At 38.8% G+C, this 23,700-nt stretch overlaps 1 protein-coding gene across 9 annotated transcripts in view; it reads right to left on the bottom strand.

The window, feature by feature from the left end:
- The window catches only part of Grm7 (glutamate metabotropic receptor 7), a 920,878-nt gene that overhangs the window by 293,966 nt on the left and 603,212 nt on the right, over window positions 1-23,700 (bottom strand). For all 9 annotated transcript variants that reach the window (XR_009591906.1, XR_009591904.1, XR_009591905.1 and 6 more), the window contains exon 6: window positions 1,895-2,095. Coding sequence is in view for 3 of the 9 variants with exons in the window: in XM_060383884.1 (XP_060239867.1) it covers window positions 1,895-2,095 (201 nt within the window). In the remaining 6 variants the exon portion in view is untranslated. The remainder of the gene's footprint in view (window positions 1-1,894; window positions 2,096-23,700) is intronic.

Below are 23,700 nucleotides of genomic sequence, written 5' to 3'. Positions count from 1 at the left end.
TAAGATCTTAATGCTAGGTATTCTTATTTATTTTGAGATTCCAACAATTACTCTTTGACTTCTAAGTGTACAGAGAGCCCAAGACATACAGACATAGCTTCATGTATATCTAATTTGATACTTAGCTGCATATGTACATGATTCCATTTTGATTCTGCAATTTTAGTCATACACAATTTCTATTAATGTATTGCCCTGACACATTTCTTATTATACATAACATATTTAATATTTTCTCAGTCCTATTATACGCAAAAGCTAGCATCAGAATTGTGAATTTCTCCCAAGTGCATATTTATTAGGTGTGCTAGTTTAATTTTGTTATTGTTTACTTGTTTTTGTCAGCTCAACACAAGCTAGAGTAATCTAGGACAAGGAACTTCAGTTCAGAAAGTTATTCCATCATTTTGTCTATGGGTAAACTTATAAGGCATTTTCTTTTTCTTTATTTTTTTATAATTACATGAAAATGTTTTTTTAATTATCATTCATTACAATTATTCAATTTGTATCCTGGCTGTTAATCCCTCTCTCATCTCCTCCCAATCCCACCATCCCTCCCTCTTCTTCCCCTATGCTCCTCCCTTAGTTCTCTGATAGGATAGGTCCTCCTTCCCTTCTATTTGATTCTAGCCTATCAGGTCTCATCAGGACTGGGTGCACTGTCTTCCTCTGTGGACTGGCAAGGCTGCACCCCCCCCTCCCTAGGGGGAAGCAATCAGAGATTAATGATTGATATGGGAGGATCTAGCACCCTGGCAGAAGTGTACTCATGTTTTCTTTCTTAATCCCTTTTATTGTTGTTATGCTGGTTATCGATGACATGTGTAGAATTATTTTTTACACTCTCTATTGACTTTTACATCGCTCAGACATTGCATTTTAGCTGAATTCCTTAAGTACTGGTATGCTAAGCATCAAGACATCGTAAGACTCACAGACTCAAATTATAGAAAAAGTATTATCAGAGAGGGGGTGTGCCTCTGTGTCTCCTGCACTATCTACTCTGTTTTTCTCTGTTTACATTTACTGTTCTCTTTTAGGTAGTTTATCACAACAGGAGTTAGCAGTCTGAAGGGTAAATCAAAACCTGAGAAGTAGTTTGTATAATAAATGTTCAACTATCCCTTTTGATCTTGGAACTATCCATCTCCTGCCTCTTTCCCTTCATTTTTTTTCTTTTTCTCTACATTACCTACATTTAATAAAGAAAAAAATGGCTTTATGTAAAAGACCTAGATTTCCAAAAAAAGAACCTCTCTGTACTGGCTGATTTTGTGCCAGCTTGACACAAGCTAGTGTCATCAGAGAGGAAAGCACCTCAGTTGAGGAAATGCCTTCCTCAGACCCAGCTATAAGGCATTTTCTCAATTAGTGATCAATGTGAGAGGGTCCAGTATGGGTAGGGCCATCCCTGGGTTGGTGGTCTTGGGTGCTATAAAAAGCAGGCTGAGGAGGTTAGGGGAAATAAACCAGTCAGTTGCACCCCTCAGTGGCTTCTGTATCAGCACCTGCCTCCAGGATTCTGTCCTGTTTGAATTCCTGTACTGTCTTCTTTCAATAATGAACAACAATATGGAATTACAAGCCAAATAATCTCTCTTCTTCCCAACTTGCTTTTTCTGTCAGCCTGTTTTGCCACAGATATAGAAAGTCTAATTAAGACAACACCATAACCCTCTAGTATGTAGTCATTCATTCTCTTTTCTAAGTTTCATTTCTTTACCATTGTCACACTGGTTTCCAATCACTTAAAACATATAATTAATTAGCTTTTGTTCTAACTTGAGTCAATAGCAATGCTATCAGGAAATTTCTCTAACTTATGAAAGAGAAGATATTTTCTTAGCATTAGATATTTTCTCGCAACAGGATAGACATTTTAGAGACTTACCATTGAAGTTAACGTTGCGGATATACTTTAACAACTTCTTGCCCCCTGCTTGTTCCATCTCGGGACACACTCCCCTGTAGTCAGCACACAGATCCTTATTCATATGATGAAGGGCATGTGCCATAGCGTAGACAGCATCGATCACAAACTGTACTTTACCCTCCTGCTCATAATTGGAGTCTTTTCCAATTCGCTCCTGTCCTGCACATTAAAACAAGAAACACACAGATCGGCCTTGAGTGGGAGTGCACATTTCCATTTGTTTTTGAACATGCATGAAGACAACAATCTCCCAGATGTCTAACAATGTGAACCACATTGCTACCTGCGTTTATCATATCTTAATTTTTTAATACGTGAAGTTTTTCTGTGAAGGTTGTCACACTAACTGTTTTATCAGGTATGCCTTAAAAGCAGACATTCAGAGGAACACTGAATGTCTTTTGGCTTTTGTCATGAGCCAACATGGTATCTAGAGTAGCATGTTTCCAGACAACCAATAGGTTCATGTTTTCTGTCTTAGTCTGATGAGAGGTGAGAGGTCTATCTTAAAATCTTTAAAGATTTCTTGCTCTGGATGGGACAATTGAATCATAACAGAGAGGAGCATATAGAATTCAAGTATTGAACTCATCATCCTTCCCAAATTTCCATTCCTGTTGTGCTCCTGTGTCCATTGTGGTCATTACTGGAGATGGTGTACTCTGAGCAGAAACTCTGGTCTCATTATTTTTATTTCACTCCCCACTGACACACACACACACACACACACACACACACACACACACACGAGAGAGAGAGAGAGAGAGCAATGTAATGTATGTAGCAGTCTTATCAATTCTATTTCAGACAATTCATATTTTGGACACACTGCCAACATTTGGGTTTTATCATTTCCTTATCTTTCATCAGAAAGTCAGGCTAGAGGTCTCCACTCAATAATTTATTGTCTATGTTTATCTCTGCAAAGGGCAGAGCTGACGACCTCACTCAACACTCATTCACATTCCTCACTAGGCCTCCACTGCGCACAGAATACAAAGTAAACCTCTTCCCTTGACTACAACAGGTGGTCATTCTTCAGCTTGCCCCATGTGCTCAGTCATGCTGACAGCTGACAAGGACTCAGTTCTCCTGCATGGTGGAATGTTACTCAGGTTTGTTCTGCTTCTCTAAGTTCCATCATCATTCTGTGAGGCACACATTCTTGCTCATTACTCTGTACATTGGAAAGCAATGGTGGAAATTCATATTTGTCATACCATAGATCATGTTATTACCACATTGAACTACCTCCACCCTGTCTCTATGTTTGTTTGTTTGTTTCATATGTGTGTGTGTATAGTTTACTTGAGTATTTTTTATAATTTTTAATTTTGGAGAGTATAATACAGTTATATCATTTGCCCCTTCTCTTTTTTCTTTCTAAACTCTCCTATATAACCCTCCTCACTCTCTTTCAAAATTTTGGCTTCCTTTTTCATTAATTATTGTTACGTGCATTTTTGTCTATACATATCTATTCCTAAATACAATGTACTCAGTCTGTATAATGTTACTTGTACGTATATATTTTCTGGACTGTCCATTTGGAGTTGGATAGTCAATTGCTGTACTTTTCTCTGGAGAGGAATCCTCTTCCCGCTCTCATCATTCCATCATCACCTGTAGTTCTTTGTGTAGGGGTGAGGCCTCATGGGCTTTCTCCATCTACTTTGGCCTGTGTATTGATATTCCCCTTGCTTATGCAGACATGGTTGTGAGACTTCTTGGGTTGCTTCTGATGTCTTGTGGAGACACAGAGTCACAACAAACCCTTTCCATTTCTTCCATACATGTGTGATTCCTGTTAACCCTCTTAGCTTTGCTCACATTTTTGGCTTCGTTTGTCAGGAAGTCCTTTGTCTTGGCTTCCACCCCTCATTTAATTCTCCATTCCAGAAATAAGAGCAGAGTTTCTCTACTTGGCCTATCAGTCACATTAAACTTCACAATTTTCTATTATATACTTTGGGGTAGTGTTTTGTAAGGTTCTACCCATCGGTATCCCTGGCAAATTGCATACCCTCTGTCTCAAAGGCCAGCATTGAACATCTAGCAGGTGCTCAGTGACCTAAGAATTTTATTATATATCCAGGTCAGGTGACTGGATGGGTGCCTGTGAACCCAGCAGCTGGGAGGCGAAGCCAGAACGTTCAAGATTTTAAGGCCAGTGTGGCACAGATGAGACCCTTTGTTAAAAAGGAAATGGCTGAATAGATCATAAAACAGATGACTGGACTTTTTTAATTATATTCATATGTGTTTGTGTATATGTTCAAGTGTGTGTGTGTGTGTGTGTGTGTGTGTGTGTGTGTGTGTGTGTGTACACCTTTGTGCAGAGGTCAGTATTGCTTGCAAAAGTTGATTCTATCCTGTGATGTGGGAACTAAAGCTAAAACTCATTAACCTGTGCAGCATGTACCTTTGCCTAATGGGACATTTTACTCACTTCCAAATAGATAAATTATAAATTCGCTAAGTAAATTATATTATGACTCTTCAATGAAAAATAAGTGTTTAAAGACTGTCTTACTTGACATGAGCATTTCCCATTGTTTCTTAGGGCACATTTGTGCTGTAATGAAGCAGTATAAATTCCAAATCCTAAACACACAGAGGACTCTTGATACATGCTGTGTTAAAACAAGTTTTAGGTCTCTTTACTGAGACACTTTCTCAGAATGTCTGTTTTATCTATATGTCATAGTTTGAAGCCTAGATTCTCAGTTTGTAGTTCCAGTTACGCTAGAATTATCTGTGTAGGCCAGGGTAGTTTAGCACTCATGGGATCCTACTGCTTTAATATCCTAAAGTGCTGAGATTAAAGATGTGGGCCATTATGCATGGAGAGAACATTTAATATTACAATATAAAGTATAATATCCATGCAAGATATCCAAAAATTAGCATGATTGTCTAAATTTGTATTTTCCTTTGAGGAATAAACATTGGTATCAAAAGTAGCAGACAGTAAATTAGGAAACATCATTTACATGTTGATAAAGCATGCTTACTATTTACCCTGGCTCTGTAGACTACGTGTAGAATAGGCTTTATTTTTTTAGTTTAAGATAAAATCATAACCACCTTGGTGCTATTTTCAGTGCGAATTCAAAAGTTTTACCTAATCTTGACTCTTTTCTCTAATTTCTCTTTCAATGAAAATTTTTGGTTCTTAATGACAATGCAATAATTATTAATTTATGTCACTCCACGATGAGTATCTAATGCTCTCAGAATCTTATGACACACAGTGTAATGAAGAGTCGTGTGTGTGTGTGTGTGTGTGTGTGTGTGTGTGTCCACATGCTATTTTGTTTGGAGGGTAAATTCTGAAACATGGGGTTGCCTGAACAAGAGTTAATACATCTCTATTGCTAATCTATATTGGTAGAGGGACTGTACTACTTTGCTGTCCCAGCCACAGACAGGACAGGAAACTTTTTGTTTCCTCATGACTGTTACAGCAGAAGACCCTGAAAAATTTCAGCATGGCCATATGCAAACCTACAACCAGAAAGCTGTGTGGAACTACACAATGGAGACGAAGAGAGGGCATCTGAAATTTAATCTTAAGATTTTTTTTCCCTTATTCTCTTGAGACAGAGTTATTTACTCGACTTGATGCTATACTGGAATCCAACAAGCTCTAGAGAAAGTTTTGTTTTGTTTTGTTGTTGTTTTCTCTGCTCCACACAGCTTTCAGGTTACAGGTTTGCATATGTCCATGCAGAAATTTCTATGAGAGTTCTGAGGATGCGAGCTCAGGTTCTCGGCTTGCACAGCAAAAGCTTTACCTGTGGAGTCATCTTTACAGCCCACTCCTTGCACTTTCCTCATATGGAAATTCTTTGTACATATGCCAATTGTTCACAATCTCTTTGCTTTTCTTTGTTTGTTTTTAAATTTTGCTGATCAGATACAGTGTGATCACTTACCCCTGGTGATGCAACCTTGCCAGGCCACAGAGGAAGAGGATCCAGGCAGTCCTGATGAGACTTGATAAGCTATGGGCAGATGGCAAAGGAGGAGAACTTCTCCTTTCAATGGACTAGGGGAAGGGGATATGATGGAAAAGGGAGGGAGGGTGGAACTAGAAGGAATTGAGGGAGGGAACTTCAATCAGGATATATAATGAATAAATTGATAATTTTTTAAAATGAATAAATTATCACCCAAATGTTTTCAGACCAAAAAAAAAATCTTATTTCCTCCTTTATTTTTAAAGGCTTTATTAAGTATACAGATAAGCAATAAACTGTAAACATTTCCTCTACATTGCATTTTTCTTTGAAGTATTTATCTGCAGATAAAAATCTATTCATTTCATTTTTGTTCCTGATAATTTTTTCCCTTTTATTACTTCTGATTGCTGAATCACGCTTGAAAAGACATTGTGGAAAGATGTCTCAGTGGTTAGAAGCTCTTACTCCCATTGTATGGGACTCAGGTTCGGTTCACAGGAAGGCTCACAACATCTGTAACTCCAGATCCAGAGAGTATGATATCCTATACTGGCCCTCTTGAGTACTAGGTATGCATGGAATGTTCATTTGTGGGGGCATGCATTCATACACATAAAAAGAAATAACTGCATTTCTTTTGCTGTTGCCTCCTGAGTTCTGGAATTAAAGACACGTGTTACCACACTCAGCCTAAAAATAATATTTAAAAAAAATATGTTCTCTTCCAGTTAGAGCAACACCATTTGTTGAAGTTGCTCTCTTTTTTCTATTGTATGGTTTTGGCATCTTTGTAAAAAATCAGATACCACAGGCATATGGGTTTATATCTAGATCTTCTATTTGATTCCATTTATTCACCAGTCATATCTAAGCCAGTACCATGTGGTTTTTATTACTGTTGTTCCATAGTACAGCTTGAGATCAGGGATGGAGATAGTTCCAGAAGATCTTTTATTGTAGAGGATTATTTTAGCTATTCAGGGTTCCTTGTTATTCCATATGAAGTTGAGAATTTTTCTTTCAATGTCTGTAAAAAATTGTGTTGGTCATTTGTTGGGAATTGCATTGAATCTATAGATTGCTTTTGGTAAAATGTCCATTTTTACTATGCTAATCCTGCAGAGCCATGAGCATGGGAGATCTTTCCATCTTCTGATATCTTCTTGTATTTCTTTCTTTAGAGACTTGAAGTTTTTGTTTTGAATTTTATAACTTGCTTGGTTAGAGTAACATCAGATACTTTATGTTATTTGTGGCTATTGTGAAGGGTGTTGTTTCTCTAATTTCTTTCTCAGCCCATTTGTCATTTGTATACAGGAGAGCTACTGATTTTTTTTTTTTTTTAGTTAATTTTGTATCCAGCCACTTTGCTGAAGGTGTTCATCAGCTGCAGGAGTTCGCTGGTAGAAGTTTTGGGGTCACTCATCTACACTATATCATCTGCAAATAGTGATACTTTGACTTCTTCCTTTCTGATTTGATGTAGAAAAGTGCAAATAGACTCATATCTACCACCCTGCATAAAATTTAAGTCCAAGTAGATCAAAGATCTCAACATAAAACTAGACACACTAGAAACAGATACAGAAATCTTGGTACATTTACACAATGGAATACTACTCAGCAGTTAAAAACAAGGAAATCATGAAATTTGCAAGCAAATGGTGGGAACTAGAAAAGATCACCCTGAATGAGGTATCCCAGGAGCAGAAAGACACACATGGTATATACTCACTTATTAGTAGATATTAGATATATAATATAGGATAATCATACTAAAATTATGTAACCAAAGAAGCTAAGCGAGATGGAGGACCCTGGGTAAGATGCTCAATCCTCATTCAGAAAGGCAAATGGGATGGACATCTGAAGAGGGAGAAAATAGGGATCAGGACAGGAGCCTACTACAGACGGCCTCTGAAAGACTCTACCCAGCAGGTTATTGAAACATATGCTGAGACACATAGCCAGACTTTGGGCAGAGTACAGGAATCTTATGAAAGAAGGGGGAATAGAAAGACCTAGAGGGGACTGGAGGTCTACAAGGAGAGCAACAGAACCAAAAAATCTGGGCACAGGGGTCTTTTCTCAGACTGATACTCCAACCAAGGACCATTCATGAAGATAACCTAGAACCCCCTGCAGAGATGTACCCCATGACAGCTCAGTGTCCAAGTGGGTTCCCTAAGTAAGGGGAACAGGGGCTGTCTCTGACATGAACTCAGTGGCTAGCTCTTTGATCACCTCCCCGTGAGGGGGGGTGCAGCCTTCCTAGGTCACAGAGGAAGATAATACATCCAGTCTAGACAAGACCTGATAAACTAGGGTCAGATGGAAGGGGAGGAGGACCTCCTCTATCAGTGGACTTGGGGAGGGGTATGGGAGGAGAAGAGGAAGGGAGGGCAGAATTGGGAGGGGACAAGGGAATGGGCTACAGCTGGGATACAAAGTGAATAAATAAGTAAATAAATAAATAAATAAATAAATAAATAAATAAATAAACACACAGTAAATCTGTTGGAAGAAAAAGTGAAGAATAGCCTCAGACTCACTGGAACAGGAGAAAACTTCCTAAACAGCAACAGTTCTGGCTCTAAGATCTCGTGGGAACTCTTGAAACTTAAAAAGCTTCTGCAAAGCAAAGGACACTGTCATCAGGACAAAATGACAACTTACAGGCTGGGAAATGATCTTCACTAACCATACATCTGTTAGAGGACTAATATCCAAAACATATAACGAACTTAAGAAATTAGACACCAACAAACCAAATAATCCAATTCAAAAGTGGGGTCCAGAGCTAAGCAGAGAATTAACAGAGAAATATGGAATCATAGAGAAACACTTCAAGAAATGCTCAGCATCCTTAGTCATCAGAGAAGTGAAAATCAAAACAACTCTGAGATTCCATCTTATACCCATTAGAATGGCTAAGATCAAAAACTCAAGTGACAGCACATGCTGGAGAGGCTGTGAAGAAAGGAGAACCCTCCTCCATTGCTGGTGAGAGTGTAAACTTTTATAACCACTTTGGATATCAATCTGGTGCTTTCTCAGAAAATTGGGAATAGTGCTACCTTAATATTCAGCTATACCACTCCTTAGTATATACCCAAAAGATGCCCTAACATTCAATAAGGACATTTGCTCAACTATGTTCATAGCAGCTTTATTTGTAATAGCCAGAATCTTGAAACAACCTAGATGTCGCTAAACTGAAGAATGGATACAGAAATTCTGGTACATCTACATAATATAATACTACTCAGGTATTAATACTCAGGTATTAAAAACAAGAAAATCATAAAATTTGTAGGCAAATGGGTGGAACTAGAACTGATCATCCTGAGTGAGGTAACCCAGAAACAGAAAGACAGGCATGGTAATAAGCAGACATTAGCCATATAATATAGAACAGCCATCTACAGACCTAAAGAAGCTAAACACTAAGGAGGATCCTAGGGAGGATGCTTAAATTTTATTCAAAATGGCAAACAGGATAGACTCCAGGAGAAGTGGAAAAGAAGAAACAGGATGGTCTACTATAGAGGGTCCTCTGAAAGGATTTATCCAACAGGGGATCAAAGCAGATGCTGAGACTCAGGGCCAAACTTTGGGCAGAGTTCAGGGAGTCTTATGAAGGAAAAGGTTGGTAGGATTAGACAGACATGGAGGGCACAGGATCCCCTCAAGGAGACCAACAAAACTAAAAGCTCTGAGCCCAGGGAGTCCTGCAGAGACGGATGCACCAATGGAGGACCACACATGGAAAGGACCTAGACATCCTGCTCAGATGTGGCTGATTGGCAGCTCTGTCTCCATGTGGATCTCTGAGTAACGGAATCAGGGGCTGCCTCTATCATGAACTCAGTTGACTGCTCTCTGATTACTTGCCCCTGATTGATGCAGCCTTGCCAGGAGAAAGAGTATCCAGGCAATCCTGATGAGACTTAACAAGCTATGGACAGGTGGCAATAATGAAGAACTCCCCCTTTCAGTAGACTAGGGAAAGGGGATGAGAGGGGGAGGGAGCGTGGCACTGGGGGAATTGAGAGACGGGGTTTCAATCAGGATATATAATGAATAAATTGTGAAGAAAAAAAATTAAAAAAATGTTCTCAGCCCAAGAGTATCAAGATTTACTCACATTTCTTTGTAGCATATGTTTAAGTAAATAAATAAATCCAAATTAATTATGACATTTTTAGAAGATTTGTTCCTATGTATCCCAGGCAGGCCTAGAATTGAGATGGCAGAACAGACGTGTGCTTCCATGCTGAGCATTACTTACGTAATTTGGAGTTTTCCGATGTAAATAATTAACCTCTTTGCAAGATCTATTTTGGTGAGTAGTGTGAAGAAGGAATCGTATCTTCTCTCTGACTACCCTAATGTTATGGCTAGATACTGTTTTGCAACATCACAGCCCTGTTTTCCAGTTTGAGTGTCTTTTGAGTAAACACAAGTATAATTTCACAAGTAATTGTATCTACCTCCAGGTCAGCATCTGTTTAACTCTTTTCACATACTAACAGGGAAGTTTAAGTTATTAAGGCTTGATAACATCTGAATATTTAAATATGTTATTAAATATGTATGTGAAGAAAGTTCTTGTCCTTTGAATGGTGTGAAACTTGCTAAGAACAGGCTGGCTTTGAACTTGGAGCAATCTTCCTAACTCTATTCCCAAACACCGGGAGATCAGTTTTATGCCCCTGTAACTGATATTTCTACTTTTAATTTCTGAAATAAATTTTATTAAGAATTAACTTGCTCCGAAAAAAATAAAAAAAATAAAATGAAATAGCTCAAGCAACCCAAGACTAAACTTAATTTGCGCTGTGGGGGTTTTAATTGTTTATTTATTTGTTTTTGTTTGTTTGGTTGGTTGGTTTTTCTAGATAGGGTTTCTCTATGTAGTTGTAGCTGTCCTGGACTTGCTTTGTAGTTCAGGTCAGCTTTGAACTCACAGAGACCCAACTGCCTCTGCCTCCCTGAGTGCTGATATTACAGGCATTCACCTCTAAGCCTGGCTCAATTTATGGTGTTTTGAAATAATTTTACCTTGATCGGAAAGCTTATTAAAAGTGAGATATACAAGATGTCATTTGATTAATTCGAGGTTTTTTTTTTGGTTCATTCAATAATATTTACATTTTTCTCATAAAAGTTTTTTCTGTAATTTCATGTGCATGCTTTGTCTGCATATACATCTGTGTACTACATGTCTAGTGTCTGATGAGGCCAAAAGAAGGCCTCAGAACTCCTGGGACTGAAGTTATTAGTATTTGTGATCTACCTTCTGGGTGCAGGAATCAAACTTACATCTTTTGGAAGAGCAGCCAGAGCTGGTAACTACTGAGCTATCTCTCTAGCCACTCTCAGATAACTGCTAAGTGTCCTTTAGGTTCTGTCTCAGTGATGTCAGTTGGTTTTGCTGCTTCTTATGCTGCTTTTATTGTCCATTCATCTTCTCTTTGGCTTTTATTGATGCACATGAAAATAATACTTCATCTATTTCACCATATTCCAACTTTTTATTACAAAAATTTTAAACAGAAATCAAAGCTGAGAGGACTTTAGAATGAGTCCACCAATTAGATCTGAGCATCACGTGGTTGCTGTAAGGCTGTATTTACTGTGTTAACAGGGCCATCTTACTTCTTTTATAAGCCTATTCGTTTTTAATATTAATTTTCTAACATGATACTTTGCAAATTTTCCTGTTTTTATAGTACTCACAAAAGGCAATATTGGAGGTATTATGTCCACTATAAACTCACACTATGAAATGACTTCAGTCCAATAACACAGAAGAACAGTTTCTAGTGTGCTTTAATATGGACATTTATCCCAGAAAGAACATTTTGAAAAATAATAGAACTATTTTCAGTAATGAAATATTTTATTGTTGAAGAAATGCTTCAGGGTTTATGCCTTTCTTGGAGAGTCACCGGGTACATTAACATATTAAAGGCTCTGGGAAGACTTCAGACTTAAATTTGTCAAACCAACAGAACTTGAAAACTGCAGTCTTGTTACAGAGAACCAGAAGTGGGGAGTTTATTTACCAACAACCGCAGATACCAGTTAAATATTATTTTCTTACTGTGGCTATTGATTATATCACTGTGGCAAAACAGCTTGAAAAAGACAGCTTAATAGAGGAAAGAGATATTTTGGCTGATAGTTTTAGAGGCTTCCCTCTGTATGGCTCTATGTGCTTGAACAATAATACATCACTGCCTGTGGCAGAAAGATAGCTATTCACATCAGGGTGAGGAGGAAGAGAGTCCCACTAAATGATCAGGGATAATATACTCCCAAGAAACTGTACATGATAACCCTTATCCTTTAGCTAGGTCATATCTTGCAAAATTTTCAAGATACACCACAAACTGGGCACTACAAATTTGAAATGCAAGCCTATCGGAAGCACTTCAAATTTAAATTGCAACAGGCAACTACAAATATTTGCTAACTTTGAAGACCTCGTTACTCATTACTCGTTACTCATGAACTATTACTTTAATTCCTGGCTCTCTTCCTACTGGATATTTGATTCTGTTCCAATATTGATAGCAACCCCTGGATGTGTGGAAGGCTGAATCCTTCCAGAACATTCAGGGATGGTCCTAATCTGTCAAAACCTAGGACCTTCTTTCTGTCCAGTAATGATTTTTATCTCCCATCAAAGGGAGGTCGCTTAAGACTCGGAAAGTAAATGAAAATTTAAAAAGTAAACACAAGTTACAAAGTTACAGAAGCTTGCAGAATGGGTAAGAGTTACAAGGCTCATTCCCACAGTTATAAATGGGAACTCTAAGACCAGCCTACCATCTAAGCAGCCTGAGAATCATACAGGGACTGCAGGAAGCTCCAGGGATGCAGCTTTGGAGAGTGCTTACACAGGCTGGGTCACTAATGCACCTGTAAGTAACCTTTCACCCATATTTAGGTAAGTGGCCCTTCTCTCACTCTAATGCAAATAAGCCCACTAAGCTTGATTTTGGTGTATCATGTGTGTGTGTGTGTCTGTGTGTGTGTGTGTGTTTACAGTTTGTTTGTTTACCAAATTCTGGGAGCACTGATTTGCTTTGACGACAAGATTAGCCAGTTGTATCACAGTTGCCCCCATCATCATCACAATTATTTTATAGTCCTGAGGAAATAATGTGTTATATCCATGGTAACAGAATACAGGAGAAGTATATAAAGCTGCACCAGCACTGTGAATTAGCCAAGACTAAATTTTTTTCATGCAATATGCTAATGGTTTAATAACCTAATAATGTTTGATGTCCAGTATTTCTAGGTTTCTTCCGCTGCTCCTTTTATTCACACACCAATTTACAACACTCCAAAGGCCTAGCACTAAGTACATAAAACCCACTCTAAAAGGCAGTGTTAAATATCTTCAACAGCATGGCTTGCAGCAGAATAAAAAGCCTTTCCAGCTAATTCTCACTTAACACCTCATTCTTGTAACCTTACGGTGTGAGATGCTCTTCCACCCTATCCTTCATGTTCTTTATTTCACTCTGACAGTCATGTTTACCAAGGAAGTCTCTGAATTTGAGATGAGCTAAGAATTCAGAAGCATTATGTTCTGATTGTCTTGTGGGGAAAGAAACTAACTTCCTAGCCCTTCTGACTTTCTGTGACTTTTGTTTTGTTTTTCAAGACAGTTTTTTTTTTTCTTTCTAGCCTTGGCTGTCCTGAACTCACTTTGTAGACCAGGCTGGCCTCAAACTCACAGAGATCCACTTGCCTCTTTCTCTGCAAGTGCTGGGATTATAGGTGTGCGCCACCATGGCGCCAAGGTGCTTGTTAGTGTTATTTAGTGTTCAGTATTGATCTTTCAAATGCACACTCCCCTTCAAGAATATTTTATTAATTCTTTGAGAATTGTATGTAATAGACTTTGATCAAATACACCTTCTTAACTTTCTGTTGAATAAGAATTAGCTTCTCTGAACAGAATAATTGACATAAGATTTTCACCATCAGAATACATAATGCTACCCTCCTGGGAAGCCCTTTACTTTGAAGGACTTGTTTAGCTACCTTGTCTTCTGGAATTTATTCCTTTTTCAGATGATAGGTTTTGTGAAAATGGATATTCAACTTAATGGAAAAATAGATATGGAAAAATACAAAAAATGGAACTCATATTAATGGTATATATAATGCTGTTTGTGTGAGAACTTAAAAGGGAAAGATAGGGATGAGCATGGAAAGCAATCACAGACTTTGGTCTTAAGCACAGAGGTCCCAGAAAGGCTCAGTGGACACTGGTGACTGATGCATTTGAAGGGCCACTTTATGATTTTAAAGGAATGAACAAATGTAACTTTCATTTTACTTTCAAATGTTAGTTGAAGTTATTTGCTATGTAAAAACTTCCTGAAACCTTTTTTTAAGTGTTTCTCTGCCATTCGATATTCCTCTACAGAGAATTCTCTGTTTAGCTCTGTTCCCCATTTTTTAATTGGATTACTTGGTTTGCTGCTTTTCAGCTTGTTTAGTTCTTTATACATAATGGATATTAGCCCTTTGTCAGATAAAATGTTGGTGAAGATTCTTTCCCAATCTGTAGGCAGTAGTTTTGTTTTGATGACAGTCTCCTTTGATTTACAGAAGCTTTTCAGCTTCATGAGGTCCCATTTATTGATTGTTGCTCTTAGAGCCTGTGCTGTTGGTGTTCTATTCAGGACATTGTCTCCTATGCCAATGAGTTCAAGGGTATTCCTCACTTTTCATTAGCCATTAGGCAAATGCAAATAAAAATGATCCTGAGATTTCACCTTATACCCATCAGAATGGCCAAGATGAAAAACTCAAATGACAACACATGCTAGAGAGGTTGTGGAGAAAGGGGAACCCTCCTTCACTGCTGGTGGGAATGTAAACTTGTACAACCACTCCGGAAAGCAATCTGGCGCTTTTTCAGACAACTAGGAATAGTGCTTCCTCAAGACCCAGCCATACCACTCTTAGGCATATATCCAAAAGAGGCTCAACTACACAATAAGGACATTTGCTCTACCATGTTTATAGCAGCTTTATTTGTAATATCCAGAAGCTGGAAACAGCCCAGATGCCCCTCAACAGAAGAATGGACACAGAAATTGTGGTACATCTACACAATGGAGTATTACTCAGCAATGAAAAATAAGGAAATCATGAAATTTGTAGGTAAATGGTGGGACCTGGAAAGGATCATCCTGAGTGATCTGTCCCAGAAGCAGAAAGACACACACGGTATATATACAGTATATACTCATTCATATAGACATAACATAGAATACACCTAATAAAAACTGTGCATCTAAAGAAACTAAACAAGAGAGAGGACCCTGACTAAAATGCTCAATCCCCATCCTGAAAGGCAAAGAGGCTGGACATCAGAAGAAGAAGAAAACAGGAAACAACCTAGGAACCTGCCACAGAGGGCCTCTGAAAGCCTCTGCCCTGCAGACAATCAAAGCAGACGCTGAGACTTATGGCCAACTGTTGGGCAGAGTGAATGTAATTTTATGTAAGAAGTGGGAAATAGTTAGACCTGGAGAGGACAGGAACTCCACAAGGAGAGCAACAGAACCAGAAAATTTGAACACAGGGGTCTTCCCAGAGACTCATACTCCAACCAAGGACTATTCATGGAGATACCCTAGAACCCCTGCACAGATGTAGCATATGATAGTTCAGTGTCCAAGTGGGTTACATAGTAACGGTCAGAGGGACTGCCTCTGACATAATCTGATTGGCCTGGTCTTTGATCACCTCCCCCTGAGTGGGGAGCAGCCTTACCAGGCCACAGAAGACGACAATGCAGCCACTCTTGAGGTGATCTGATAGACTAAGATCAGAAGGAAGGAGAAGAGGACCTCCCCTATCAGTGGACTTAGGGAGGGGCATGCATGAGGAGGGAGGGAGGGAGGGAGGGAGGGAGGGTGGGATAGGGAGGGGAGAAGGGAGCGCTTATGGGGTAATGCAAAATGAATAAAGTATAATTAATAGTAAAAAATAAATAAAAAATAAACTTCCTGAAACCAAGGTTTCTTTGTCTTAGTAGCACTTTTCAAAGCGGTGTTTTTTCTGTTTATTCAGCCCCACAGAGGTGCACATCAGTAAACAACCTTGGATGTTGGTTCTTGTCTACTCCATTTAAAACAAGGTTTTTGGTTTGTGTGTTTTGTTTTGTTGTTGTTCATTGCTGTGTAGGCTAAGATCTCTGGCCCCAAAGCTTCCATAGAGTCTTCTAACTATTCCTGTCTTCTGACCTTAGGGGTTTCGGTATCACAGATGTGAGATACAGGTCTGGTTTTATGTGGTTCTTCAGATCCAAAGTCAGTTTCTCTTTCTTACATGGCAAGTCCTTCACCCACTGTGTCATCTTCCTCATCCTGGAAGCACGTTTAAACCTTATGTTATGCACATCTTGAGCATAAAGGAATATTGGACATAAAGGCTTATAACATTTTTACAGTGTAATTAGTTTACTACTCTAAATACTAATTCTTGAATCTACTAAAAACAACAAATTACTTTAATTAAGAAAAATGTTAAAAATGAAATTAGTGTATATTCTTGTCCTAAAAAAAAAAATGCTAGAATTTAGAATTTAGCTAACTAGGATGCAAGGACACCAAGGAGCAAGGCAGATGCTGGGCAGTTGAGAGATGTTGTAGACAATCCAGTGGTAGCCCGGCAGGACTCATGAAGACCCTACCACAGTCCCTGCCACCATTTAAGAATAGAGAGTAAATAGCCACTGTCTTGTACTGTTCTCCTTGTGAGTTCACAGTTCTCTTTTGAAGAAGAATATTAATGATAATAAGATTCAATTTTACAGATGTTTACTTCAGTGCAAACTTTTATAATGGCCACATATACATATATAAAATAAGGAATGTGAGGAGGTCTGTGTTGAGCCCCAAAGGCAGATGGCATTGCTGTGTCTCTATTTGTAGGTGAGGATGAGTGAGAATTGAACAGGATGGGTGAGGTGGAGAAAAACTGATGGGCTCACAGTAGGTTACCGTAACACAGGCACTATGTGTTTCTTGCTGACTTTCAACGGGCCAGACTTCCTGATGAGGGCTGTCAGGGCCTGACATTTAACCTTCGAAAGCCCCTCAGGTAAGAAAGGTAATCTTCTCTATTTCGTGCCCATTTTCTGGCTTACTGCTATTTTTCTGGACTTTGTAGACAGTGAAAGAATATCTCTGTTACACATAGAAAATAAAACAACATGGGGCAATTCTCCATTTATTCTATTCTTAATACAGATTTTAACATTATCATTATCATTTATTATGATTTATTCAGAAAGACAGAAAAAAAAAAGGAAGAAAGAGAGGATGGGGGACGATGAGAGCTGTGTTCTGAACCTTTGTGTGTGTGTGGTTATGTACATCCATGTATGCAGGTGTACACCTGTAGGTTTGTATGAAGTTTGTACACAGTAAATCTTCTACTACTTTCCCTCTGTTCCTCTGAGAAATGTTTTTGTGTTTTGTTTTGATTTGTTTATTTATTTTTTTCTTTTCCTTGAGCTCAGGGCTCACATCTCAGGCTACAGAAGTCTTCCTGTCTCTCTATTCCTTTGGAGATAGTGTTATAGGCATTCACAGGGAAAACCCATTTTTTCCTTATCAGTGATGCAGCCCCCGTGGTTTAGGAACAAATGTTCTTAACTGCTGAAACATCTCTCCAGTGTCATGTAGTGTTCATTTTTAAGGAAATATCCATCTTAAAGACCGGGATAGGCTCTTTGACCTCCCCACACCCCAAGGGAGGAGCAGTCCTGCTAGGCCACAAAGAAGGACTTTGCAGTCATCTCTGAAGATACCTGATAAAACAGGGTCAAATGAAAGGGGAGGAGGTCCTCCCCAATCAGTGGACTTGGAAAGGGGCAGGGAGGAGATGAGGGAGGGAGGGTGGCATTGGGTGGGAATGAGGAAGTAGAATATAGCTGTGATACTGAGTTAATAAAATGCAACTAATAATAAAAATTAAAATAACTAAATAATTTTTTTAAAAAGACCAGAATATATAAAGAACTCAGGAAGTTGAAGACCAACAAACCGAGTAATCAAATAAAAAAAATGGGGTACAAAGCTAAACAGAGAATTCTAAATATAGGCATACAGAATGGCAGAGAAACACTTAAAAAATGCTCAACTTCCTTAGTCATTAGGAAGTCAAATGTAAATAAAAATGACCCCGAGATTTCATCTTCTACCCATCAGAATGGCCAAGATCAAAAATTCAAGTGACAGCATATGCTGGAGAGGAAATGGAAAAAGGGTAACCCTCCTCCATTGCTGGTAGGAATATAAACTTGTAAAACCACTTTGGAAATCAATCTGACACTTTCTCAGAAAATTAGAAATAGTGTTACCTCAAGATCCAGCAATAGCATTCCTAGGCATATATCCAAAATATGTTCAAGTATACAGCAATGACATTTGCTCAACCATGTTCGTAGAAGCTTTATTTGTAATAGCCAGAATCTGGAAACAACCCAGTTGTCCCATAACTGAGGAATGGATACAGAAATTGTGGTATATTTACACAATATAATACTACTCAGCAATTAAAAACAAGGAGATCATGAAATTTGCAAGCAAATAGTGGAAAATAGAAAAGATCATCCTGAGTGAAGTATCCCAGAAACAAAAAGACATACATGGTATAAACTCACTAATAAGTGGATATTAGATATATAATATAGGATAATCATACTAAAATCTATATACCCAAAGAAGCTAAGCAAGAAGGAGGACCGTGGGTAAGATAATCATTCAGAAAGGCAAACAGGATAGACATCGCAAGAGGGAGAAAATAGGAAGCAGGACAGGAGCCTACCACAGAGGGCCTCTGAAAGACCCTACTAATCAGGGTATTGAAGCAGATGCTGAGACTCAAAACCAAAGTTTGGGCAGAGTGCAGGGAGTCTTATGAGAAAAAAGGGAGATAGAAGGTCCTGAAGGGGACAGGAGCTCCACAAGGAGACCAACAAAACCAAAAAATCTGGGCCATATGTCTTTGCAGAGACCGATACTCCAACCAAGGACCATGCATGGAGATGACCTAGACCCATGGCTCAGATATAGCCCATGGCAGCTTAGTCTCCAAGTAGGTTCCCTAGTAAGGGAAAGAGGGATTGTCTCTGACATGAACTCAGTGACTGGCTCTTTCATTACCTCCTCCTTGTGGGGAGGGTATTAAGCCTTACCAGGCCACAGAGGAAGAGGATGCAGCCACTCCTGATGAGACCTGACAGGTTACGGTCAGATAGAAGGGGAGGAGGTCCTCCCCTATCAGTGGACTATGGGAGGGACATATGGGGAGAAGAGGGAGGGAGGGTGGAACTGGGAGGAAACAAAGGAGGGGGCTACAGCAGGGATAGAAAGTAAATAAATTGTAATAAATAAAAAATATATATTTTTTTCTGATGCCTGGCTTCTAGTTTAGAAGGACCAGGGTATTTTCTGAGACTGATACTCCGCCAAGGACCATGTATGGATATAACCTGGAACCTCTGCTTGGATGTAGCCTGTGGTAGCTCAGTAACCAATTGGTTTCCCATAGTGAGGGGAACAGGGACTATTTCTGACATGAACTCAATGGCAGGCTCTTTGGCTTCCCCACCCCCCAAGGGAGAAGCAGTCCTGCTAGGCCACAAAAGAGGACTTTGCAGCCATCTCTGAAGATACCTGATAAAACAGGGTCAGATGAAAGGGGAGGAGGTCCTCCCCAATCAATGGACTTGGACTTGGAAAGGGGCAAGAAGGAGATGAGGGAGGGAGGGTGGGATTGGGAGGGAAAGAGGGAGCGGGATACAGCTGGGATACAGAGTTAATAAAATGTAACTAATAAAAAAAAAGAAATAAAAAATATTTTTTAAAAAAGACAAACTACTAGGTAATTTAACAGCAAAATCAGGTATATATGCTTCGTTTTTGTTCACTACAGGCTAGTAATGCAAGTATGACCAACATATTTGGAAATAAACTGGACACACAGGGATAGCTGTTGGGATTAGCCGATGAATACATACATTCAGTCCATGATTCTGTTTGTTAAATAAATTTCATGCCAGTGAATGTAAAAATGATTGTGAAGAAAAAAGAATATCAAGAAAAGGAAGAAAATTTAGATGCAGGCAAAGAAAAAAAGAATAGCTTCAGGAAAGAAAAAAAAAAGAACAAGAGGGTAACAAGGTAGATAAGTGACAGGGGGGGTAAAGGTCTTTAAATAAGGGACACTTGGATGTTTGAATATCCAACTAGACAAGGGACAGAGATGCAACCATACTATACTTTCTCACTGCCTCTTGGGGTTCTAGCAACTCTCCTGCTGAAATACATGGTTTCTAGCTTTACAATTAGACTGTATAAACATTAATAAATATTTCTGCTTGCCAGGTCTTTTACTGAGGACACACATACAACTGATGCTATTGGGTGGGGACATTGAGGTACCACACTCTATACTCACTTCCTTGAAGGGAGGTAAGTGGTTTAATGAAGTGCTTTAGTGTGATGGACATGTCTTACCCTCCAGATACAAAAAGAAGTTTCAGGCGAATTTAAAGTTAGAAAGGTTTTATTTATTGCTTGTTTGATGAGTGCTTACTTTAAAAACAAATAGAATAGCTCACTCAGGATGAGTGAGCAGAAAGATACACAGGGTATATACTCACTCATAAGTGGATATTAGACATAATATAGGATAATCATACTAAAATCTATACACCTAAAGAAGCTAAGCAAGAAGGAGGACCCTGGGTAAGATGCTCAATCTTCATTCAGAGAGGCAAATGGGATAGACACCGGAAGAAGGTTAAAATAAGGAATAAGACAGGAGGCTACCACAGAGGGCCTCTGAAAGACTCTACCCAGCAGGGTATTAAAGCGGATGTTTAGACTCATAGCCAAACTTTGGGCAGAGTGCAGGGAATCTTATGAAAGAAGGGTGAGATAGAAAGACTTGAAAGGGTCTGGAGCTCCATGAGGAGAGCAACAGAACCAAAAAATCTGAGCCAAGGGGTCTTTTCTGAGACTGATACTCCAACCAAGGACCATGCATGAAGATAACTTGGACCCTCTGCTCAACGGTAGCCCTTGGCAGCTCAGTCTCCAAATGGGCTCCCTAAAAAGTGGAGCAGGGTCTGTCTCTGACATGAACTCAGTGTCTGGCTCTTTGATTACCTTCTCCTGAGGCGGAACAGCCTGACCAGGCCACAGAGGAAGATTATGAAAAACAGTCCTGATGAGACCTGATAGGTAGGGTCAGATGGAAGGGGAGGAGGTCCTCCCCTATCAGTGGACTAGGAAAAGGGCATGGGAGGAAATGAGGGATGGAGGTGGGATTAGGAGAGAACACGGGTGGGGTACAAAGTGAATAAATTGAAATAAAAATTAAATTAAAAAAAGAAAAAATAGAGTAAAAATCCATCAATAATTCAGCTCCACATTAGATTGGTGAACAGTTCTAGTGAATATCATCATATATATATATTACTGAACACCCCTAAGACAAGACTAAGTCTTGAGTACCTTCATAGGGACAGACCCATGGCAGGGCTTGTCCAGTGAAATATGAAATATGTGTGCCCAGTGAAATATGAGAGGATGAATGATGCTTTAAGGGATGATCAAACAGAACATGTAAAATCACTGAAAAGAATGCTACAATGGGCCTCTCTGGGCCATGAATGGCTGTGATGGAGAGGTCCATGTAGGTGACTAGGAGATGGAGAGAGAGTTAGAGAGTATGTAGCAGTGTATCTGCTCCTGACATGTGAGATCTTGTTCATTAATTTACTTTGTTCAGGGACAGAGTTGTATTTATCTCCACTTTTACTATTTTTCAAGTATAAATGATAACTAATTTATCTAGCTCTTTCTGAAGTCAAGATTCTATAAACACACACACACAAATAAAAACTTCTGACAACTTCAGTTTGCCATCATTGTTCAAAACATAAATGTCTTCGCTTAGCACTAACACATGTATAAATGTGTCGTTCTCAATTCAGGGGCTCTAGAGGCTCTAAGCCTTCTCTCTCTCTCTCTTTCTCTTTCTATTGTTCTGCTGAAGGAACTTAACAATCAAATGTGTGTGTAAAGTCAGTCAATGATAAATTCTCCATCCCACCACAACTTTCTTTGTTTACTTGTATGTTTAATGTCTCTGCTTGCAACACAAGAAGCAGGAGAGCCCATGCCTTAGATTGCAGTGGTTTTCCTAATAGAAATATGCTTGGATGTTTAATTTCTGGGATGCCCCACAGGATGTTCTCCATTTTGGACAGAGCCTGTGGAGTTAGGCTTTCATCTCTCCTTGATCGGTGTACAGGAATAGAGCTGTTTCACAATATTCATCATCCTTTACTTACTTTTTTCATTCTAATGCCCATGTACAAGAGTGCTGGCCTCATTTATCCTCTCCAGCATTTGACATTATTGATCCCCTTTATTTACTTATATGCAGTAAAATTTCATGTATCTTAATTTAAACTTTGGGTGAATGATGATATTGGACATTTTCCCCAGATACCCATGATGCAACCACATTGGAAATAATGAGTTTTGCCAATGATGCCTAGCCCAGGTAAAATTTCTCAGCTTCTTTTCTGCCAGGAGGAGTACTAATGACTGAGATGTGACAGATTACTGCCTCAGTGATGCTCAGACATTACATTGCTTATTTATAATTACATTGCCTGTAATCATTACACAATATTCGGAGCACCAAGACTACCTCTAAATCATTAACTCTACTCATTTTTATTGTATAATAAATCTTTTAAGGAAATATTAAAATATATAGCTTACTTTGAGGGCTAGAATGAAAGGAAGCAATTTAGATGATATTTGGATTGTATAGTCTAAGGGCTTAAATTACTACAGGAAAAGAGATAGGTACTATATCTCTATATATATAATTCATGTTTTTTAAAATATGATATGGATTTCTCAAGCCAGGGAGATGCCAACTCCTTGAATCACTGTTTACAAGAGGAAAGCAAGATGTTTTGTTTCAAGTCCTGGCTCTTTCTGATGCCTACCTCTTTGGGGGGAGCCACTTAATAAAACTGTAAGAACTTTTTTTTTTAAATCTCTCTTTAGTAGACTGTAAATATTGCCAGGTTTGTTAACTGCTGAGTTGTAGGGATGATCAAGTGACACAAGGGATATTAAAACAATTTAAAGACTCTAAAGTGTAACTCATAAAAAATAAATCAGTACCCAAACATAAGGCAAAAAAATATTCAATCTTGCAAGTTTTCCAAGTAACACAAATCAAAACAGAGGTAACATTTCAGTTGCTTTGCCAGCAGCAGAATAGATTAGTCTGGTGCTTCTTGAAAGCAAATGTGGTGATATATTTCAATTGTCCAAAAACTGTTTATCCTCCTTGAATTGGTGATGATACAAATGGATAATGCATATTTTGCTAACACTTATCAAAGCTTCCTATGTCTCTGGCATTGCATATAGCACTTTATACAACCTAACTGGCTCAAAGTGTCTCCTCAAAGTACAAACCTAAAATGAAACACTGTCAGACAATTTGCATTATCAAAGTATTTGACAAATGAGCATATACTCTTGGAGATGCAAAGTCACCTGCTTCATATATTATAGCTGGTCTGAAGCAGGAACCAAACCTGATCTAAGGGTAAAAATCCTCATATTTCAAATCATTTTATTGCTTCTGAAAACACATGAAAGGGAACGGCTCCATTGAAAGAAGAAAAATGCGATCTTAAAGCATTTC

The sequence above is a fragment of the Meriones unguiculatus genome, chromosome 5 (genome assembly GCF_030254825.1).
Source record: "Meriones unguiculatus strain TT.TT164.6M chromosome 5, Bangor_MerUng_6.1, whole genome shotgun sequence".
Classification (NCBI taxonomy): Eukaryota; Metazoa; Chordata; class Mammalia; order Rodentia; family Muridae; genus Meriones; species Meriones unguiculatus.
Note: the sequence above shows the minus strand (reverse complement) of the source record. Positions and strands in the feature narration are given on the sequence as shown.